Genomic DNA, 21000 nt, shown 5'->3' with positions numbered 1-21000 from the left:
AAATGTGGCAAAGTCTAAAAAAGATACACTGAGTGAAGCTTTAAGTGTGGAGTCAGTCAACAAACATTGGAGCAGGTTTAAAAGTGTTTTACATACAATGCAGGATGAATTCATAATGAAATTTTAAAGTAGTAAGGTATAAAAGAGAACCCCAAAATAGATAAACAAGGAGCTAAAAAAAGTTACAAATGAAGAAATAGCTGTATCAAGCATACAAAGCAAATAATTATATCACTAGCTTTGTGTCAAGTGTACAAAGCAAATAATTCTATCACTGTCGTCTGCAAGGCTTATGAGAAAATTAGGGCAATGATTTCAGTGAATATTAGAAAAGCCAAAAGGTATAGAGATAAATATTGTGGAAAAGACAAAAGATGACCCAAAACAATTCAGTATTTTAGTAGTCAAAAAAGAGGTGATACGATTCAGGGTTTTGTCATGGAATCATACCATGATATGTTCCAGTCCGGATATTTACACTGTGGTAACTGCCAGTGGCCAGGCACAAACCTGTGACATCTGAAATACAAAGGCCCTGAGAAGAAGTCCCCTCTTTTACACCAAGAACAATAGGAGAAATCCAGTTTTTGTATTGACTGCCTCTAAGCACTGCAAGCAGAGTGCTTCTTGGTGACCACAGCTGAGCTTGTCTTTCACTTAGCCTCTGCCTTTTGCCCAGCACTTCCACTACACTAGTGTTTTGTCATGGATCCACACCATGATCTTTCTTAATCTGAACATTTGCACTGTGGAAACCGCTAGTAGCCAGCCATGAACCTGCAACATCTAGAATAAAAAGGCACTCAGAGTCTGCCACTAGGTACTACAAGCAGAGACATTCCTGGTGACATCAGATGAGTTATTCTTTCTTCTCTCACTCAGTCTCCACCTTTTGTGCAGCACCTCCACTACAGTCCACCAGTCCACAGTGCAAATGCTACTGACTGCACCAAGTGTTTTGTTGTGGAATCACAGTACAATTCATCCCAATCCAGTCATTTGCACTGTGGTAATTGCCAGTGGCCAGCTGCTAACCTACAATGTGGGGATTATAAAGGACCTCAGAAGCTCTTTATTTATACCATGAGAAATAGAAGCACTATGGGAAAAAACAACTATGTTGCATAGTGTTCTCATTGCCTAAGTCTCTTTTGGTTACTGTATATCCAGTTGGAGATTATTCCTGAATAATTATCTATTTCTTCTTTGGAAGGGTAGAGTATTATTACACTGTGTAAGATCTATGTATTATCTAATTCTGAACATTTAAAAAAAAACATAGTTAAGCCAACTGTTATATGGTATTTTGTCTGTCAATGTTCTGCCCTGTGATAAATGTAAAAGTAAGTGCAGATACATAGAAATGTTCAGTAAATCATGCAAATGAGTCTGATTGTTTTGTTTGTGTGAGGGTGTATAGGGGTGTAGAGGTGGCTTGATGTTATGAAAGCCCTATGGTCAATGTGGATGGGCCATGCACTCTTCGGGAGATGACAAATGAAGAACATCTGCCCAGGTTTAATTAAGCACAATCAAACTTAAAAGAATATTTGTTTTCATAATAATACAAGCACATTGCATTACATGTTAAACTGGCTTTTTAATTCTGTTGTTGTATAACTTACAGGGTATGAAGCTATGACATGCAATTTTACCATTTAGTGTCCTAATCTGAACAATTGTAATTATATTCTGATAAATCAAAATTACGTTTTAGACATCTAAAACATAATTATGACTATGCAGAGTTCACAAGAGAGATATCTGTATATTGTGACTAGTTAAAATATTAATTAGAGGCACCTAAAACAGGAACCAGCACTAGACATTAAGTGTTACTGCCTGTCATAATCCGAGATATCTATGATAATCTGAATTACAGACATTAAGAATTTTCTGTTATGTTACAATTATAGTTTACTTCAAAATTTAAATTACTGGTGACTTAAATGCATTTGAATTTGAAAATATCTAAACTGCAATTTCCAGCAGTCAAAATTAAAAATTTTTAAATATTCAAAATATATTTCATTGTGATTTTAATGAGTAACAATTTAATATCACCATTTTGACTAGTCAAAGGTTCACTGTAAACATATAAATATAGTACTGATTGTATTTTAGATATCAAAAAATGAAATTTTGACTTGTCAAAACAAAGTTATGAAATGCACTTAAATAGTTTGACAACGATACCTACCACCCAAATTCTGATTTATCAAAATTTAACTGTAATCACTTTAGCATGAGGCATTACATGTTCAAATGATTTACCATGCAGTACTAGCAGTGGCTATTCTTTCTAACTCTGGACACAAAGCAAGCACTCTGGCCTCCAAATAAGAGTACTGTAGCTGCTTGAGTAAAGTTTGCATGATCTCTTGTGTATGTGTGTGTATTTTTTTTCCTCCAGGTAGTCCTTTTCTCCTCCTACATCCCAAAGACATGGTGGTTAGGTTACGCAACTGCTTTACCTGTGTATGAGTGAATGCATGAACATGAGGGTAGCCCCACAATGGACAAGTGACCACATCCAGTGTTTATTCCAGCCAACAGCATCCTATCAGGCCACGGTGTTTTAATAATTTTAGCAAGAAAATTTCAAAGCCTGAAAAGCAATAACTTTACTCTTTCTGTGATACAAATAGATGCATAATCACAAGAGCCATCTACAGTACAGGGCACAGGGACAACTGTCCTCTTTATACTAAATAGGGAGGGCAATGCCAGACAAGTTGTAGAAAAGAGTTGAAAAGTTCAAACCAGCTGCATTTAAGTCCCGATATTACTAGATGTCATCAAGGCTACATTCAGACTGCAGTTTCAATTTTTGGCTCATATTTTACATTGTACATATTTTACATTTGTACATTTTTGACTGTACAAATTCATTTTGCAAGTCATTCAAATTAATATAACTGTACACAGAGCTAACTCTCAGGCAATCACCACAAGTGAAACTTTCACCAGGGTAGCATTTTCATACAAGAGTATTCTTCTTCAACATTATGAAATAATAATACAAAAAAAAAAAAAAGTTAAGTATTAACTTTAAGAGTTACATATTTATCAAGTGTCTAATTTATTTACTGCCTTTAAAAACTGTAAGAAATATTTTGATGTCATATTACACTACTTGAGGTTGAAGGGGTGTCAGACACATGAGCCTGTCTTCTGTTGACAAGGTCCAAATCACCCCATTCTTTATTCCTCATAGCTTTATTATATACATTGTATTTTTAGGTGAGTGCTCATTGGTTGTCAGCTCTCTTACACACAGAGCCCACCCCCATAACTTAAAACAAAATCAAACCTGTCACTGGGTATGTTGGACTAGATGACTGGTAATCACGGGAGTGCACTGTGACTTCCTCTGACTCATTAAGATTATGTAGACAAAGTCTATGGCTGAACATCACTGGAAAAGTCGTGTAATGTGATGTGGTCTTAATGTTGCCGTTCATGTACCTGATATTCCATATATCTATCTATCTATCTATCTATCTATCTATCTATCTATCTATCTATCTATCTATCTATCTATCTATCTATCTATCTATCTATCTATCTATCTATCTATCTATCATATTGTGCATACTGTATATCTTTTTGTAACATTTTGTCAATATCTGTAACACCATTAAGGTGTTGGTCACAGGACATTTTGTCTGTAAAAAGTGTCTTAAATTTGCAACATGCACATTTTGCTAGTAAGGGGAAATTGTCAAAGTATTTAGAAAAGTGTGTGGGATGAGTGAAACAACTGAGTGCCATTTCTCATTCAACTTCACAATCGGAAGCCCAGTTAAATATACACATATATATCTGGGTCAAACTGAAGTGCTGAAGAACTGATTAACTTGTTTTTACATTTGCTGATTTTATTTTCTATGAAATTAGACACTCACAAAATTTAACCTTTGAAAATGTTATTTTAATTAATTAAAGCTGTTCTTCTTTTGATTAATCCTTTTTTATAATCTTTTGGAAATAATAAAATTTTTGAAAAAGTCGGCATTTTAGGACATTGCAGAAATTGACATGAAATATTTATGACGGTGACTGATTTTAAATGAGCCAATAATTCATGCTAAATTTCATGAGAGTTATAGAATATGAAAATATTAATTTACAAGTGGTGAATGTTACATAATGAAGAACAGTGACAGAATATTTCATCTGGAAACATACTCAAGTCCTCATCAATAATTATGTTTTCAGTTAGGTATAAAATGTGCCACTCTGCAGTAAGATTAGGTATGTTTAATAGTACACTAAGACTGAAATTTTTATACATATACACTCATTAAAAGTAAACTGTTCCCTTAGCCCTTAGCAAATGTACTGAAATGCGTTTTTTCATAATCTTCCAAAACTGTTTTGCCAACAGTGCATAGTAAACTAGACAATCAATTACTGATAAAAAAATATAAAGAGATTAACACAGAGCAGAAACAAAACTTACATGTGACTTTTCAAAAAACATTTAAAAGTGCATTAAGTTCTCAAATTATTCAGATATATCAGCAGGACTACGTCATTTTACAATCACTGCATAATTTTCTGTTTGATTTTGAGAATATGCTAACAGTGTGTTTCATCTTGTATTTTGTTTATTCTTATTTATGGCTGAGCTTGTCTACTTTTTAGGTTTACAAGTTAAATTACTTTCAAAAGTACACATTAATTCCTTCTAAAAAAAAGGGCATTTTTTTACTTTTGGAAATCTCAAGAAAACCCGACAAATGTAACTTCAGTCAGGGAGTACACTGTGTGATATGCTTAAAAATATAGTCTGCTGAAGAAATAATGGCACTCTTTTTGAAAAAGAGCATAAAATATTGTATAAAATACAGATAAAGGTCAAATATACTGCTAATACATTACTGAAATCCACTGACCACTCTCAAGTGTGCAGTATAACTATTACTGTCATATACAACTTCAGTTGGAATAGTAGAAGCTGAAGTAAATTTTCAGGGTCATAGACATTCAACTAACAACTTTACGGTTGACCCTTGCACTCAAGGCCACACCCAGTAAAAAGGGCAACCCCAGACATCAATATAAAGTATTTATACGGTTACTGAGATGTCTATGAAAGACATCCTAATCATATTTTTTGCATTATCTTTTACAGCACAATGTTTCTAGAATAGGTCAACTTATGAAAGAACATTAAGGTCAGTTTCTAGCTACAAACCTAATATTACTGGTTACCAAAATCCTATCCTACAGTATAAAATGTTTATACCCAGTACAACTTTAACCTATTTGTATATACTTTATTTTTAAATAAACCAAGCAATGTAATCATCAACTATGAAGCAATCATTTTAAAGTACAGGAGACTGAAGTATAACTAAGATTTATCAATTGGACATATGACTGCTGTCTCATTAAAATCTATATCTCTCTATTATAAAAAAAAATCCTGGAAAGGAAAAGCAGGGCGACAAGACGTGGTCTTCTCAGAAGTTCTCGGAAGACACTTAAAAGACCCGTGAGATGAAAGAGACTGGCCACGGAGTGTCTCGCAGGGACCGAAAACATGAGACTTGGTGCCAAGAGATTGTCCCAGGGCTGTCTCGCGGGGATGTGGAACATGAGATTCTCGCAAGACATGCCCTACTTACAAATAAGAGCACGGCCAGCAAAACACTCAGTCATGTAAAGGCACGTAGCATATAAAGCGCATAAGGACAATACATTCTAGATGAAACGTCAACGACTAAGCAAAGAAGAAAGAGCAGCGCGGATAAAAGAGACCCAAAAGCGTTGGAGAGAAAAAAAAGGCAGATAAGAGATTATGAAACCAGTGGAATTCGAAAGTATTGTAGCGTCCCAGCCAAGTTGAAGCCTTTTTTTGTTTTAAGTGGCTGTTAGGTCCGATTGAGGGAGGTCGGAGTACAGCATGGAAGACAGATAGTGGGGTATTGATTGATGTGGTAAGGGGGGGGGGGGCGAGACCCGGGAGAGGAGGGGTTGGAGAGGGTGCTAGAAAGTTGTGTTTGGGGTTACGAAGTCTGCGATTGTTCAAGTAAAACTTTTGTGACACTTTATTACGTCAGTTGCTACAGTATCAAAAAAAAGATAATAAAGATCGAATTAGCGCAAACAAAATGTAATTACTCATCAGAACCAGGTGTAATTGAAAAAATAGCAGGACAAATCAAGGTCAGAAATAAAAGGCAAAGAGTGGAAAACAAAGCATTTTCGCCTTCGCATCATTCAATGCACAAAAACGTGGATTTACACAATAATGGACCATACGCTATGAGAATCTGTGATCCCGCACCAGTTAAAGCAACGACAAGTTTAATTTCAAAGAATACACAATTCGGTCAGGTGTATATTTATGATCATGGAGAAATGATGTAAATTTTAACAGGCGACAAGAAAGGTGATGTATATAATCCCCGAATAACATTAGACACCAAAGGAGGCCGTGATATGGCATTCGTATTAAAATGTTTACAGTTTACCGTGAGAATAGCTTTTGTTATGACAATTAACAAATCACAGGGACAAACATTAGAAAAAGTTGGATTATTTATTAGAGAAACAGGAACAATATTCACTCACGGGCAGTTATACGTTGCATTGTCACAATGTGTCTCCAAAGACGGAATCAAAATTCAATGCGATCTTGAATAAAAGGTAATTCCAAATATTGTTTTTAATGAAGCTTTAAAGTAAAAGTGCAAATAATGAAATTGAAACAATTCCAAAGAAAAAAAAAAAGCTTTTAAAATTGTATGTCCAATTAACCAAACACGGGTTGGTGAGCGAAGCGAGCAGGGGGCAGAGCCCCCTAGTAACTTAAAAAAGAAGTTTTCATATCGTTAATATTTTGGGTTTAACATTTAAAAAAGCAAAATTCAAAATGTTACTGTCATTTTACTCCCATTTATTTCTATGTACAGTAAATAAAGAAATGTTTAGTTAAAGTGTAAATGTTCAGATTCTAAGAATAATTATCACTTCACTTTTATTTTTATTTAACTGTTGGTTCATTTAATTAACTGTTGGTGGACAGTTAGGTCCTTTCTCAGTAAAATCAGACAGTAGGAAGATGTCAGTCCTGGAAAGATCACCAGTCCATCACAGAGTACACTCACTAACAAACCCACCTCACTCATACTGTACCAACTAATCTAACACACACATCTTTGTGATATAGAAGAAATACTGAACTATACAATTAAAAAATTGCAGAGACGAAAAATGAACAGCCTGTTTTAGGTCTGTTACCTTATTTCTGCTGTGGATAGCTGTGGTCTTTACCTAGGCCAATACAAAACTTAATATTATTGTTCTAATATAGACATGGTTGTGTGGTTTGCATCATTCATTTACATGTGCCTTAATAACTTGTTCATTCACTGGAACCTGGCTTGTAAAATGCCATAGAAAACCTTATTGTGGTTAGAGAAACCAGGTTTTTGGTATTTGAGAAACTTGGTAAACAGAGGTTGATTTCTCTGTAAATAACCTGCTTATGTGGCCAAGTAGTCTCACAGGGCAGATACATCTGGCTCAGCAAGACTGTGTGGCCATGTAAACCCTTAACTGGATTACGGTTAAGAATTTTTTGTAATCTGCACATGTCCATTGTGTCCTGTTCAGCCACTTAGCTTTACATGTGCTGTTAGTACCCACGCTTCATGTCTACAAAGATCAATTTCCTGAGGCAGATGTTCAGGTGATCACATTATTTCTTTTCCTGGTTGAAACAATGTTATGTTGATTAATTGAACGTACATTGCTAAGTTCAACAGCACAATCTCAATTAAACATAACATGTGTTATGTGGTTCAATTACTTTTTAATGTAAAGAGTAATTTAATGCAATACTTATTTTATTGAAGTAAAAATACCTGCATTATTACTATCACAGCAGTACTGGGTGTACGGCAAGAAGCACATGTACTATGTCATTTGCAGTCAATAAAAAAAGAGTGTGCTACATGCAATCTTATAACAGATACATATTACCAAACTGCCAGTTTAGTTTTCAAACTACTATTTATTATAGATATTTTGAAACTGTGTGATTGGATTAGGCAGCAGCCATTGTTCATAATGCAAATCACTGGGGACTCAAGCTGGACTTGTAAAAAAGAGATGGATGTCTTTTACTTCACAGCACATGAAGGACTAAACCTATTTATAAAACATAAGAAAATTACAATAGGCCTCATGCTTGGTTTCATATTCATCGTATCCAATGTTTGATGATGTTTAACTATTTTATGCAGGTTTAATGACATTGGAGCCTTTTGACAAAAAACAACTCCAGACAAATAGTCATGCAAGAGGAAACCAAGTTTCTGCCTTAAAAGGGTTATTCACATTATTCCGGTTATGTGTGTGCATGTACGGTAAATGCATTGATTGTCTTATTATATGATCCATCTGCTCTTAATTTACAGATCACAGATATGTGGTATGCACCTTCCTGATGAACCAGAGCAGAAGTCATGTTTTTTTTCATCGATGGCAAGACATTCAGGTCCTGGTAGAGCAAAGCATTCTCATACCTGAAAACTACCAACCACAAATGTCACCATTCCCTTTGCATTTCTTACGTGGAATGCCATACTATACTTTCTCCAGATATGAAGGACCTATTCAGCCAAAATCTTCCCTTTTTGACTTGTCTGTTTATGCAACATTGCCTCAGAAGTCATCAAGATGGTGATTGGCATGCTTGAGTATGCTTGGTCTAAAATAATAGTGGTCTCTGCCTTATTCTGCCACAGATTAAATTTTTCCTGTGCCATTCTAATGGTAGAACTCATAAACTGTAACCTTTGGGAAAGGCAAGAAGCAGCTGCACATGTGCAGATGCTGCTTTAGTACTCTTTTTGATTTCATGAAAAATATTATGATTTTCTCTTCTAGAGTATCAGACTGGCTAGCCAGTCCTGAGAACATTAAATCATTTACCAGACTTCTTTCATTATGGCAATACATGGCTGTAGCTTCGTAATCATTTTAGGGTGATAGTGATTACCTTTTTATTTTATATTGGTTAAAAACAATTTAGAAAAAACATACTGCTGGCATAACAAAGAAAAGGGTTAAAGTACAGTGCATCCGGAAAGTATTCACAGCGCATCACTTTTTCCACATTTTGTTATGCCTTATTCCAAAATGGATTAAATTCATTTTTTTCCACAGAATTCTACACACAACACCCCATAATGACAACATGAAAAAAGTTTACTTGAGATTTTTGCAAATTTATTAAAAATAAAAACATTGAGAAAGCACATGTACATAAGTATTCACAGCCTTTGCCATGAAGCTCAAATTGAGCTCAGGTGCATCCTGTTTCCCCTGATCATCCTTGAGATGTTTCTGCAGCTTAATTGGAGTCCACCTGTGGTAAATTCAGTTGATTGGACATGATTTGGAAAGGCACACACCTGTCTATATAAGGTCCCACAGTTGACAGTTCATGTCAGAGAACAAACCAAGCATGAAGTCAAAGGAATTGTCTGTAGACCTCCGAGACAGGATTGTCTCGAGGCACAAATCTGGGGAAGGTTACAGAAAAATTTCTGCTGCTTTGAAGGTCCCAATGAGCACAGTGGCCTCCATCATCCGTAAGTGGAAGAAGTTCGAAACCACCAGGACTCTTCCTAGAGCTGGCCGGCCATCTAAACTGAGCGATTGGGGGAGAAGGGCCTTAGTCAGGAGGTGACCAAGAACCCAATGATCACTCTGTCAGAGCTCCAGAGGTCCTCTGTGGAGAGAGGAGAACCTTCCAGAAGGACAACCATCACTGCAGCAATCCACCAATCAGGCCTGTATGGTAGAGTGGCCAGACGGAAGCCACTCCTTAGTAAAAGGCACATGGCAGCCCGCCTGGAGTTTGCCAAAAGGCACCTGAAGGACTCTCAGACCATGAGAAAGAAAATTCTCTGGTCTGATGAGAGAAAGATTGAACTCTTTTGGTGTGAATGCCAGGCATCACGTTTGGAGGAAACCTGGTACCATCCCTACAGTGAAGCATGGTGGTGGCAGCATCATGCTGTGGGATGTTTTTCAGCGGCAGGAACTGGGAGACTAGTCAGGATAAAGGGAAAGATGACTGCAGCAATGTACAGAGACATCCTGGATGAAAACCTGCTCCAGAGCGCTCTTGACCTCAGACTGGGGCGACGGTTCATCTTTCAGCAGGACAACGACCCCTAAGCACACAGCCAAGATATCAAAGGAGTGGCTTCAGGACAACTCTGTGAATGTCCTTGAGTGGCCCAGCCAGAGCCCAGACTTGAATCCGATTGAACATCTCTGGAGAGATCTTAAAATGGCTGTGCACCGGCGCTTCCCATCCAACTTGATGGAGCTTGAGAGGTGCTGCAAAGAGGAACGGGGCGAAACTGGCCAAGGATAGGTGTGCCAAGCTTGTGGCATCATATTCAACAAGACTTGAGGCTGTAATTGCTGCCAAAGGTGCATCGACAAAGTATTGAGCAAAGGCTGTTAATACTTATGTACATGGGATTTCTCAGTTTTTTTATTTTTAATAAATTTGCAAAAACCTCAAAAAACTTTTTCCACGTTGTCATTATGGGGTGTTGTGTGTAGAATTCTGAGGAAAAAAATGAATTTAATCCATTTTGGAATAAGGCTGTAACATAACAAAATGTGGAAAAAGTGATGCGCTGTGAATACTTTCTGGATGCACTGTAAATACTTAATTACATAAATCACAGCATAACTACTAGTCCTGCTGAAAAATGTATCTCAATCAGATTAATAAACTAATTGTATAAACCAAGAGCATTTTGGACTGATTCACAGGGAAAGTGACCTAATTTAGGACAATTGTTGTCCATGTGGAGTTTGCACATTTTTGTCTTTCTGGGTTTTACTCCACTTTTTCTCCCACATCATCCTCTTAAATCACAAAGTTTAGATTACTTGGTGACTCAAACTAGACGCAGTATGAATGAGAATACGTGTATGTGTAAGTGAGTGCCTCAGTGGACTAATGTCCTGTCCAGGGCTTGCTCATGCCTCATTCCCAAAGATGCTGGGATGAATTCCAAGCTCCTGCAATCCTGAATTGGATTAAATGGGTCTGATAATGTTATGCAATGCAAGGTGGCAAACATAAATAATTTGTTAACCTATACCTGTGCAGTCTGTTGTTATAACCAACAAGAAAATATAAGAAAATGAAAATTTTGTCTTGTTTTGTAAAGTTTTAATTTCTTTAGGCAGGAGAAAATTAATTAAATGATAAAGATATGTTTCATAGTGATGTTTCCAGTTCCCAAAGGATTACAATATAGTTATTAATAGCATTCAAGCAAGTATAATCTAATACCTCTGATAACATTAAAAAGAATAAAATGATCAGCATAAGCTAATGATTTACACTGTAATATACAAGAATTTGAGTTTTGTTGCAGTATAATGGAAGTGCACTTGTTGCTTATTTTACTGAAATGCAGAAAATGAAACAACACTGAGATTGCTTGGTAAATACAGCCTGATGTTTTCAAAAATATTTGTTGAGTTCTTCTTAAAAAAAGTGTAGCACACTGACCCAGTGGTCAATGCTCCCACCAGATGGATTCAGCATCCTGAATTTATAGCAAGTGCCTGCTTGTTTTATGTGCAGAGTTTGCATATTTTCCCTGTGTCTTTGTGATTTTTTTTTTCTCAGTTCTACTTTTTATCTATCACATTATGAAATAAATGACTGGGTAGGTTAACTACCACTTGTGCATGAATGAGTGAGCCCTGCAAAAGACCACCATTCCAAAGCTGGTTCCTCTCTTGCACTTGATGCTGTAATGAAAGGTACCATCCCACCCCGATGAGTTATGCTTGAAAATAAGATAATAAAATTAAAGTATTAAAGTTAAAAAGTTCACTTACCACATGCACTCAAAAAATAATTCAGGAGACCTTTAGCAAATACTTAATAAATGTATGTTTACAAGTTAAAAATTCAAATGTATTTATTTTGTTAAACTTTCTGAATTGCAAACATTATTTAATATGTTGTGTGGACACAACAATAACAGTAATTATATCAACTTACCATTGTAAGTAGTTTGTTAGTCCATGTCATTATTTCACTGATAAAAAAGGAAAATTATGTTGTGGTAACTTAATCAAGTTGGTTGAATGTTGTGATTTCTCTTTTCCCCTCATTTGAAATGGGATGTCTAAGTTTGGGCCCACTCAACATATCCTCACAAGCTCATGATGTGTTTCCTGCTCACTGAACAACACTGTCTGTAGTGCAGAAACACTCAGAAGAAGTGCGTATTTTATTACTTATAAACACATTCTTATGATCAAAGTGATGTCATTATACAGGTTTGTGATATAATGGATAATGTTTTTATGTTAATGTCATAATTCAACTCGAAAATGCTAAACAGCAATAACATAAAACTATCTGGGACAACTTGAATGTGTGAAATGATGTCGACTTAAAAACTTACATTCCTGCTTATACTGTACTTGCTAAACACATGATATACAGTACAAACGAGTGGCATGGTAGTGCAGTGGTAGAGCTGCTGCCTCACAATAAGGAGACCAGGGTTTGAATCTCTGGTGCTTTATATCTTTTCTCCATGTCCATGTGGGTTTCTTCCAACAGTCTAAACACTTAGATGAATTGGTGTTGTTAAATTGACCTGTGTGTGCCCCATGCCCCTGCCTTGAATAAGTGGATTTAGAAAATGGACAGATGCTTGACGTACCCTTACATATTGAGAATTAAAAGCATTTTTAAGCATTTGATTTTGTTATTTTTTGGGTTGCTAATTTAAAAACGTTGGTTTATACTGCTAAATATTAAGTACATGGTAATTTAAATTATTTTAAATGTAAAGGAAAAGCTAATTCACCCCAGTCATTGAAGTTTTATTGATCTACTCAACTTTAACAAAACATGGCATAACACGAAAAGCTAGTTTCAAGCTGTTACATTGTCTTTTATGGATCTGAAACATTTGTTTTTAGAGTATTTTCGTTGCCTTATTTTAGGCCAATAGATCCGTTAGTTTTCTTTTATTTATAACATTAAAGCATTAATTGTCCTTAAACTTAGTATCGTTATTGTATAACATGATACCTCTCTCTCTCGCATGTAATGTTTATATTTTAGCACATATTTTAGATTTCTTGAAATGCTTAGACTTTCCAGGACATTTTAGACTCATGAGACATCCATATAGACGCTCGTGTCGAAAATATTTTTTAAATTCGTCAAAAATGACAAATTTTCATTAACGATACAACTTCTGAACACGTTGATCATACAATACAAGTAAACGGATGAGAATGCAAGAACTTGAGTCGGCTTAACTGCTCTAGGCAGTAAGAACGAAGAAAGTGACGTCATATTAGGGGTGGTCTCGAAAGAGTTGCAGGGGCGGTATAAATTAGGCGTCCACTGTCTTTGTTCGCCATTGCGCACGTTTGTTTGACCAAGAGAGGTACGTAGTTAGCTAGTTGATGATTTGAAAACTACTAGCGAATCCTAAGGTATTTTATATTATTACGTGTGGGGTTTTAAGGCGTTACTTTCTGTCTTATAGTATTTTTACACATTTATAACGAGCAATGGGTGCGTTTTATAGACGCCATTTTAAAAGCATTTTCTGTGTACATACGCACCTATTTCTGCAGGTTTGATTTTTGACTTGGTTCAGATATAGGCTCGTTTTAACTGTAATAGGTGACTTGAGAGGTAAATTTTATTTTTGCTAGTTAATTGGCTTATTACTGCTTTATTTTTTTTTTTTAACTTGTTTAGACTCTTCATTCATTTGCAGCGCCATTTTGTTTTGCGTGCGAGCACGTTTTGAGGCCTAGTCACCTATTGTTTCCATTTTGTTAACAATTTTATTATTTATGTTGTCTCCGACCCCATTCTCGAAGTAGTTAAAGGGTTTTTTTTAGTCATTACTAGTTTTTTAATGTACTGGGGCATGCAGTAGACTGTTTCAATATCGACGTATGAATTTTACAGACCGGGAGGCTGAGGCTGTTATACGGGGGGCGCATATGTTGACTCGTTTATACGACTGAAGTCTTTCTACTTGTGCAATATTACCTGCCTTTTTTTTTGTCGCTACTGGACTGTTTTGGGTTCTGGCTGCAGTCATTGTGGAGTTCGTATTTCTCGTGTATGCCTTTGAGACTCGTTGTGAAAAGCACTGCCCTGTCGCTAATAATGGCGGGCAAAACAATTGTATATTTACGTATGGCATACTCTTTTTGGGCACTAGAATAGAAGCGTGTTTTGAACACGTGTATGTATATGGCTGCGTGTCTTTATCACGTAAACCGTGGTCTGTCCTATGGAGAGCTGTAAATTAGTTGTTCGAGTATGCAATGCGTATATATCATTTAAATGGACGGAATTATTGATAACTTTTCGTGTGCTTTCCCTTTAGCATTCTCCAGAGTTGCAGGCATGGCTGAAGCAGACCGTCCCGGGAAGCTTTTCATCGGCGGCCTGAACACGGAAACAAACGAGAAAGCCCTTGAACAGTATTTCGGCAAATATGGAAGGGTTGTTGAAGGTAAAACATTTTATTCGTATTTTACCCAATAGCCCCCACTACGCCTTCTGAAACCTCTGATTCTCTGCGTATGTTGTAAGAGTCAGTGTGCCTGTTTGTTAATTCTTTTGTTGTAAAATGAAGGTGGTGTGCCTGCTAATAATGTTCATATTTCTCCCCTCTGGTGACAATGATGAAAACATGGCATTGATTTTTTTTAAAGGTGATACTGCCTTTTGTCCTCTAAGAAGTTCTGAGTCTACCATAATTATTGGGGGAATATTTTTTTAATCTTAATATTTGAGTTAAGAGGTTTATTTTTTCTTCCCCCTTCATGGGATAGTGCTCTTGATGAAGGACAGAGAAACAAACAAATCAAGAGGATTTGCATTTGTGACTTTTGAGAGCCCTGCTGATGCAAAAGATGCAGCCAGAGAAATGAACGGGAAGGTAAGTAGTATTTCTGCTGGCTGTTCCTAATGTACAGGAATAAGTTTATAGAAGTTTTTTTTTTTTTTTTTCCCCTCTTCCCCCTCCTCCTTTTCAAGTCTCTGGATGGAAAACCAATTAAGGTGGAGCAAGCAACCAAACCATCATTTGAATCTGGGCGTCGTGGCCCTCCTTCAATGCAGGCAAGAAGTAGAGGACCACCAAGAGGGCTAAGGGGTAGCAGAGGAGGGCCAAGTGGAATGAGAGGGCCACCAACTAGAGGTAGATCACTTGGCATCAGTTTCTTTGTTGGTTGTAAGCCAGGAATTTAATATGTTAAAGCCAGCCAATCTGACTAGATGGTGTGTTTTTATTTTTGTTAGACTTGCCTAGTCTTTTTATATTAAAAAAAAAAAATATATATATATACACATTTTCACACTCTCGCACAAACACATCCATGTGTGACACAGTAAAGCCACACACATACTATCCAAGTGTATGATGGTAGTTCCTCCTAGAAAAGTTAGGCCAGTGGCATTTGTTGCTCTTGGGGGTGGCAAATATATATTCTTTGCAGTGTATATAGCAGGGGTTTCAGTATAAACTTTTTGGTTAATTTGACTTGTGAAACTTTCTTTAAAAGGTTCATGAGACAATTGCAACCTTTAATTGAATGCAGTGCTCAAATATTTACCTTTTTACCATACTTTCCTTAATACCCATTTTGGTAATCTGAGAAAGCAAAGTCAAAGCCTGTAAATTCTCAAGAGGGGGGACAAAGATAACCACTATGAACATTTTAGCTATTGCAGCACCATTGCAGTTGCAAGTCTCTCTCCTGCAAGGGACCAAGTATTTTTTTACATATCTAAATTTTATTCTCACTTCCATACCCATGTATCTGAAAATCCTTAACATCCAGGTACACGATTGAGACACAGGCTGACAGGAAACGTCTTAGGACCTTATGTATAAATATTGTAGAGAACCTTGTACAAATGTTGGGTGAGCTCTAGCTGAAAGATGGATGGATTGGTGGTACAAGGCTGTAATTGGCTAATTCTACCACCTAGCAGATGGCATTCTTCGTTGGAAAAACATGTTTGGTCAAATTTGGCACAGCTGCCTACACAAGCAATCTAATATGTGGATTTTTGGGCAATTTTTATTGGTAAAGGAATGAGTTGCCCAAAGTTTATTAAACATTAACTTGATTCAGAAAGTCTACCTGTTAACAGCAATTCTCTATTCAGAAGGGGCAAACTTTTGGGGGGGAAAAGCACTATAACCAGATAATGCAGCCTAATGGCTAGTCCCAGATAAGGCGCTCATTGGCGTATTACTGTACAGAAGCTAGCAGTAACTAGTTGCAAGCACATATACCACAATATCCTTTTTACTTCCCTTTTTTATGAAGGCATACATCTCAATGTGTAACTTACAGAAGCATTTTGTTTAAAGGGGTTTTGCATCAATTTGTTTTTCTTTCCCATGTTAACAGGTCTGCTCAGAAGTTTTATAGTAACATTGTACTACATGTAATACTTAAGATTTATGTGCTGGTTTTTCTCCAGAAACCTGTCTAGTATGATGTAATGCTATTGTAAACTTTGCATACTTTTCATTAAGGAATATCCTCTAGAGGCCCACCTCCCATGAAAAGAGGACCACCTGTTCGCAATGGGGGTCCTCCCCCAAAAAGATCTGCACCTTCAGGGCCTATGGGAAGAAGTAAGTTGTTTTGGATGGCCTGGTTTGGGAGGGGTGTGGTAGTGATACTCATGTTGTCTTGTTTGTTTTTACTATGAAGACCCCATGTCCCGTGAGAGAGATCCATATGGACCACCTCGCAGAGATGCTGTGATGTCTAGGAGAGATGATTATCCTTCCCCTCGAGATGACCACTATAGTAGTAAAGACAGGTACTTCACCAGAGCCCTTTATTTGCTGTAGAGTACTTGATGTCATGGGTGGAGTCTTAAACTATGCCACATGCCTTCTAGTTATTCAAGTCGAGACTACATCAGCTCAAGAGAGGGAAGAGATTATGCACCTCCTCCAAGAGACTATACATATAGAGAATATCCGCACTCCAGTTCCAGAGATGACTATGGATCAGTGTCCCGTGGATATAGGTATATACCCCCACCTTGCCACCATCCTAGCCATAATGCACTGTTTTCACTGTATTTTATTCTTTTCCCCTCTTATTCCTACAGTGACCGCGATGGATATAACAGTGGCAGAGAACCGCGGGGTTATGTAGAACGCCCTAGTGCTGGTTCTTACAGAGATCCATATGACAGCTATGGTAAGAAACCAGTTTTTATATATAATTGTGTTAATTTTTTTGTTTGGGATTGGGGTGCAGGAATTTTTGGTTCTTCACCAGTTTGAGACCTTGTCAAGTGACATTTCAAAGGCAACCCAAAGCACAAGAAAACATTGTGTTCTTCTGGAGGCACAATACCACAAGTACAGCTGGAAACTGTCGGGAGTGTCTTTCCAAGCAGAGGCAAAGCAAAAAAAGGAGATGGGTAACACACCCAGAGCTCGAGTATTAAGAGCAGAGAACCATTAAAAGTGCAGTAAGCATACTGGCTTTTTTTTTTTTTTTTTTAATCCTGGATGCAGTGCAAAGTCCTGTCAAGTTTCTTAAATGGATAAAACCTGGGATTACTTTTTATACAGCAGGGTTTTGAGTACACAAGTTTTCTTGAAAATAAGGCCCATAGTTGGGTGAATTCAAGGAGTAAAGTGTATAGTTTTGCTGCTCATTCTTGAGCCTTAACTTGTGAAACTACAGCATTTATTACTAGTTCAGTGGTTCCATTTAAACTTTTTAAGCCATTTTGGCATGGTTTAGTCTTTTTGCCAAAGAATAGTAACTTTTTTGTGAAAATACTTTCTATATGCTTAACCCACGGTGGGAGAGTGAGGTGGAGACTTGTGTATTGATGTGTTGGTTTTATGTTCTGTTCTAGCTGGACTGCACTAACAAAAATCGGCTTGTAAGAGAGTAGTTAAATATAATGGAGGCCAAAGATTGCTAATCAGAATTCCGTGAAAATGACTCCACTCTCCAGTCTGTTATTGCAAGTATCTAGTATAAATAAAAAGCTGTGTACCAGAGTTACAAATGTGGAATACTGTTGTCTACATTCTAGATGTTTGCTTGCCTAGTGTGGAAGAGGCCTCCTCAATAACTATTGGCAATGTTGCAGTTCATTTAGAATAGGAGGCAATGTGGTACTAGCGCTAAAGCTATTTTTTAATCGCAACTGTGCCTTTTGAAGTATTGCACTGAAGAGATGTTGGTCACTTGTTTTACTGTAATGTTTTTACATGTGCATGTTCATTATAATAGGCTTCAGTGCTGTCAGAGGTAGCCTTTGAGTGTACAAACTTGCTGAGTTTGAGGAAAGGTTTGGAAATTTTTTACATTCTAATGCCAGAGTCCTGCACATTTGAATTGGCTTCAGTGCACAGGCACTTGTCAGATGCAATTTTTTTATTTTTTTTTCCTTTTTACATTGGTCATTTGGTAGGTAGAGAAGCCTGATCTTGAGACCTGTGCTATCAGAGGAAACTTTGGCTTGAGTACTTGAACACCCTGCTGTATTAAATGTAAATTGGGCAAAGGGTGGTGGGAGACTTCATGGATTTAAACTTCAGCAATATCAAGTCCTCTTAAGGGGATGTTTGACTGAGCTAGCCAATGTCAACCAAATACCAACAGCAAATATAGATTAAAACAATGTTTGACTGATTATAAACTTGCCAATTACCTGACCCATTGACCCTGCAGGTAACTCGCGCAGCGCCCCTCCCTCGCGGGGGCCCCCACCATCCTACGGTGGAAGTGGCGGAAGCAGTCGTTATGATGATTATGGCAGCAGTTCCCGGGATGGATATGGAAGTCGTGACAGTTACCCCAGCAGCAGAAGTGATCCTTACCCACCCAGCCGTGGTGAACGTATTGGCAGACAAGAGAGGGGGCCTGCACCCCCAGTAGAGAGAGGCTACCCTCCTCGGGATTCTTACAGCAGCTCCAGTCGTGGTGCCCCTAGGGGTGGTGGTAGAGGTGGAAGTCGTTCCGATAGGGGCATTGGCAGAAGCCGATATTAATTGGACCAACCCCAGCACAGACCCCTCCCTTTCTGTAAAAAGTTGCATATTCCATTTTTGTTTTTTTGTTTTTAAAGCCAGTGGAGACTGAACTTTTCAAAAGACTGGGCAAACAAGGCTTGCATTTATTGAGCCATTTTTCCCCTCCCTCCATGCCTGTTATTTTTGAAAGTAATGTTTATAGATTTTTTTTTTCCATGTTAGTGCTGCAGTGAACTTTAAACAGTGGTTAAGTGTGCTTGTTCAGAACACAAATAGATCATTTGTACACTCTTGCTGTTTAATTTGCAAGTTCCAATTTTCATTTATCAATAAAGTTTTTAACAACCTTTAGTCTTGAAGACCTTAAGCTTTTAAAAAAAAATCCTTTTGTACTTCTCAGCTTTTTAAAAAAAAAAAAAAAAACAAAAAAAAAATTTTAGAGCCCAAATCAATTTCTCTGAACTTGAAAAACCAAACTAGACACTCTGGCTTGAGCCATTTAAAATTCAATTGCAGATGTCTGTAATCTACGTTATCAAATTCCTGTTGGAGCTAAACTGTTAAAAGCATATGATGCTGTTCCAAGTTCTTTACATGGGTGTGTAGTGTCTCTCTGCTCAAAGGATCCTCTTCAAGTGCAAAGCATGAATAAACTTTGGTATACAGCGCCTAGACTCAGAACCAGACCACCAAAACTCAAGTGGCACATTTCGACAATCGACAGATAAAAACAAGTTGCCTGTGACAAACTGCGGATGGTAAGCAAAGCAAAATTTCTTTTCGTGTAAATGAAATGTGAATACAGTTACGTGAATAGCCTTCTGCACAGTGGTTGATACAGCAAAAAGCACTGTACAGCGACAGTGTTAAATGGCAAAAAAGCAGACCTGAAGCTTTCACCCTATCGAAAAGCAATGCTGCAGAGCCTTCTACTTTTCATTTTTTTTTTTCTCTTCCCCCCCCCCCCCCCCCCCCCCCCCAAAATCCCCAGTGATTTGTTTTCCTAGATATTCAGGTAATTTTAAACTTTGTGCAGAATCCAACACTAGACGGATTTCTCACTTAATGAAGGCTGTTCATAACACATTCTAATATGTGAAAGTCGATGCCCCTTAATTTTTCTCCCTACTCCTAAAAGGAATTGTAAATCTTGACAATATTGAAGGATATTGCAATGAGTCCTACTGTCCTAGGAGTGCAGTATTGATTGCTGCAACAGGAAGCCTATAACAGGAGAGAGAAAGCTACAGGAAAATGCCTTTTTTTTTCAGAAAATCAAAAATACAAAAATCAAAGTTCAAATGGAACATGTCTAAGGTGCAATAACTTTGGAGACAGTCTGGAACCAAGTCTTAAGTGTTTCCTTAAGTAACTATTGTGCATCATTCTGAAGCAAGACTCCCTGGAATATGGCAACTGAGCACTGGGAATGTGGAGACTAGTACTTTTTCTTTGTGATAACTATATGCTAATTTCTTACCTGTGTGATGATACCTTTTACTAATGTGCATTTTTTCCCCATTTTAGGGTGAAGACTAGGCAGCAAAACATAGCTATTAGTCGGAGATGCTTGGCACTTGTGGACCATTGTTCATGGAAGGAGATGTGGTAAACAGACAAGTATGTGGTGTTTTTGGTGACCTTTTTAATGTGGTGTTAGTCTGTACCTGCTTTTATAACTGGTTTCTTGGTAGTGTTTTCTCTACACTTTCCTGACTGCATATTCTGCAGTAAGTCTTGACACTCTTGATCCAATAAGTTACCTAACCTGTTAATAGTGAACTGAACTTTACAGCTGGACAATTTTTTTCTTGTTCGTTTTTTTTGTAGTTTCAAATTGAGCCAGGGATTTTTCTTGGGCTATGTAGCACCTTGGAGTAATTTCAGAAGGGAAATTAACCTACTT

At 37.3% G+C, this 21000-nt stretch overlaps 1 protein-coding gene and 1 non-coding gene across 2 annotated transcripts; both read left to right on the top strand.

Annotated features, from left to right (window-relative positions):
• Positions 1-13383: 13383 nt before the first annotated feature.
• rbmx (RNA binding motif protein X-linked) lies at positions 13384-19852 on the top strand. The gene is made up of 9 exons (XM_028815803.2): positions 13384-13481; positions 14445-14573; positions 14896-15002; positions 15101-15263; positions 16614-16715; positions 16795-16906; positions 16988-17119; positions 17204-17295; positions 18793-19852. Exons 2-9 carry the CDS (start codon positions 14465-14467, stop codon positions 19110-19112), a joined length of 1137 nt encoding a protein of 378 aa, XP_028671636.1. The 5' UTR covers positions 13384-13481; positions 14445-14464; the 3' UTR covers positions 19113-19852.
• Positions 14740-14813, top strand: LOC114663296 (small nucleolar RNA SNORD61). Its single transcript, XR_003718110.1, has one exon. It is a non-coding gene; the product is annotated as a small nucleolar RNA SNORD61 (small nucleolar RNA).
• Positions 19853-21000: the final 1148 nt, after the last annotated feature.

This window comes from Erpetoichthys calabaricus, chromosome 12 (assembly GCF_900747795.2).
Source record: "Erpetoichthys calabaricus chromosome 12, fErpCal1.3, whole genome shotgun sequence".
NCBI classification, from domain to species: domain Eukaryota; kingdom Metazoa; phylum Chordata; class Cladistia; order Polypteriformes; family Polypteridae; genus Erpetoichthys; species Erpetoichthys calabaricus.
The sequence above is the reverse complement of the archived record's forward strand: the minus strand, read 5'-3'. Positions and strand labels throughout refer to the sequence as shown.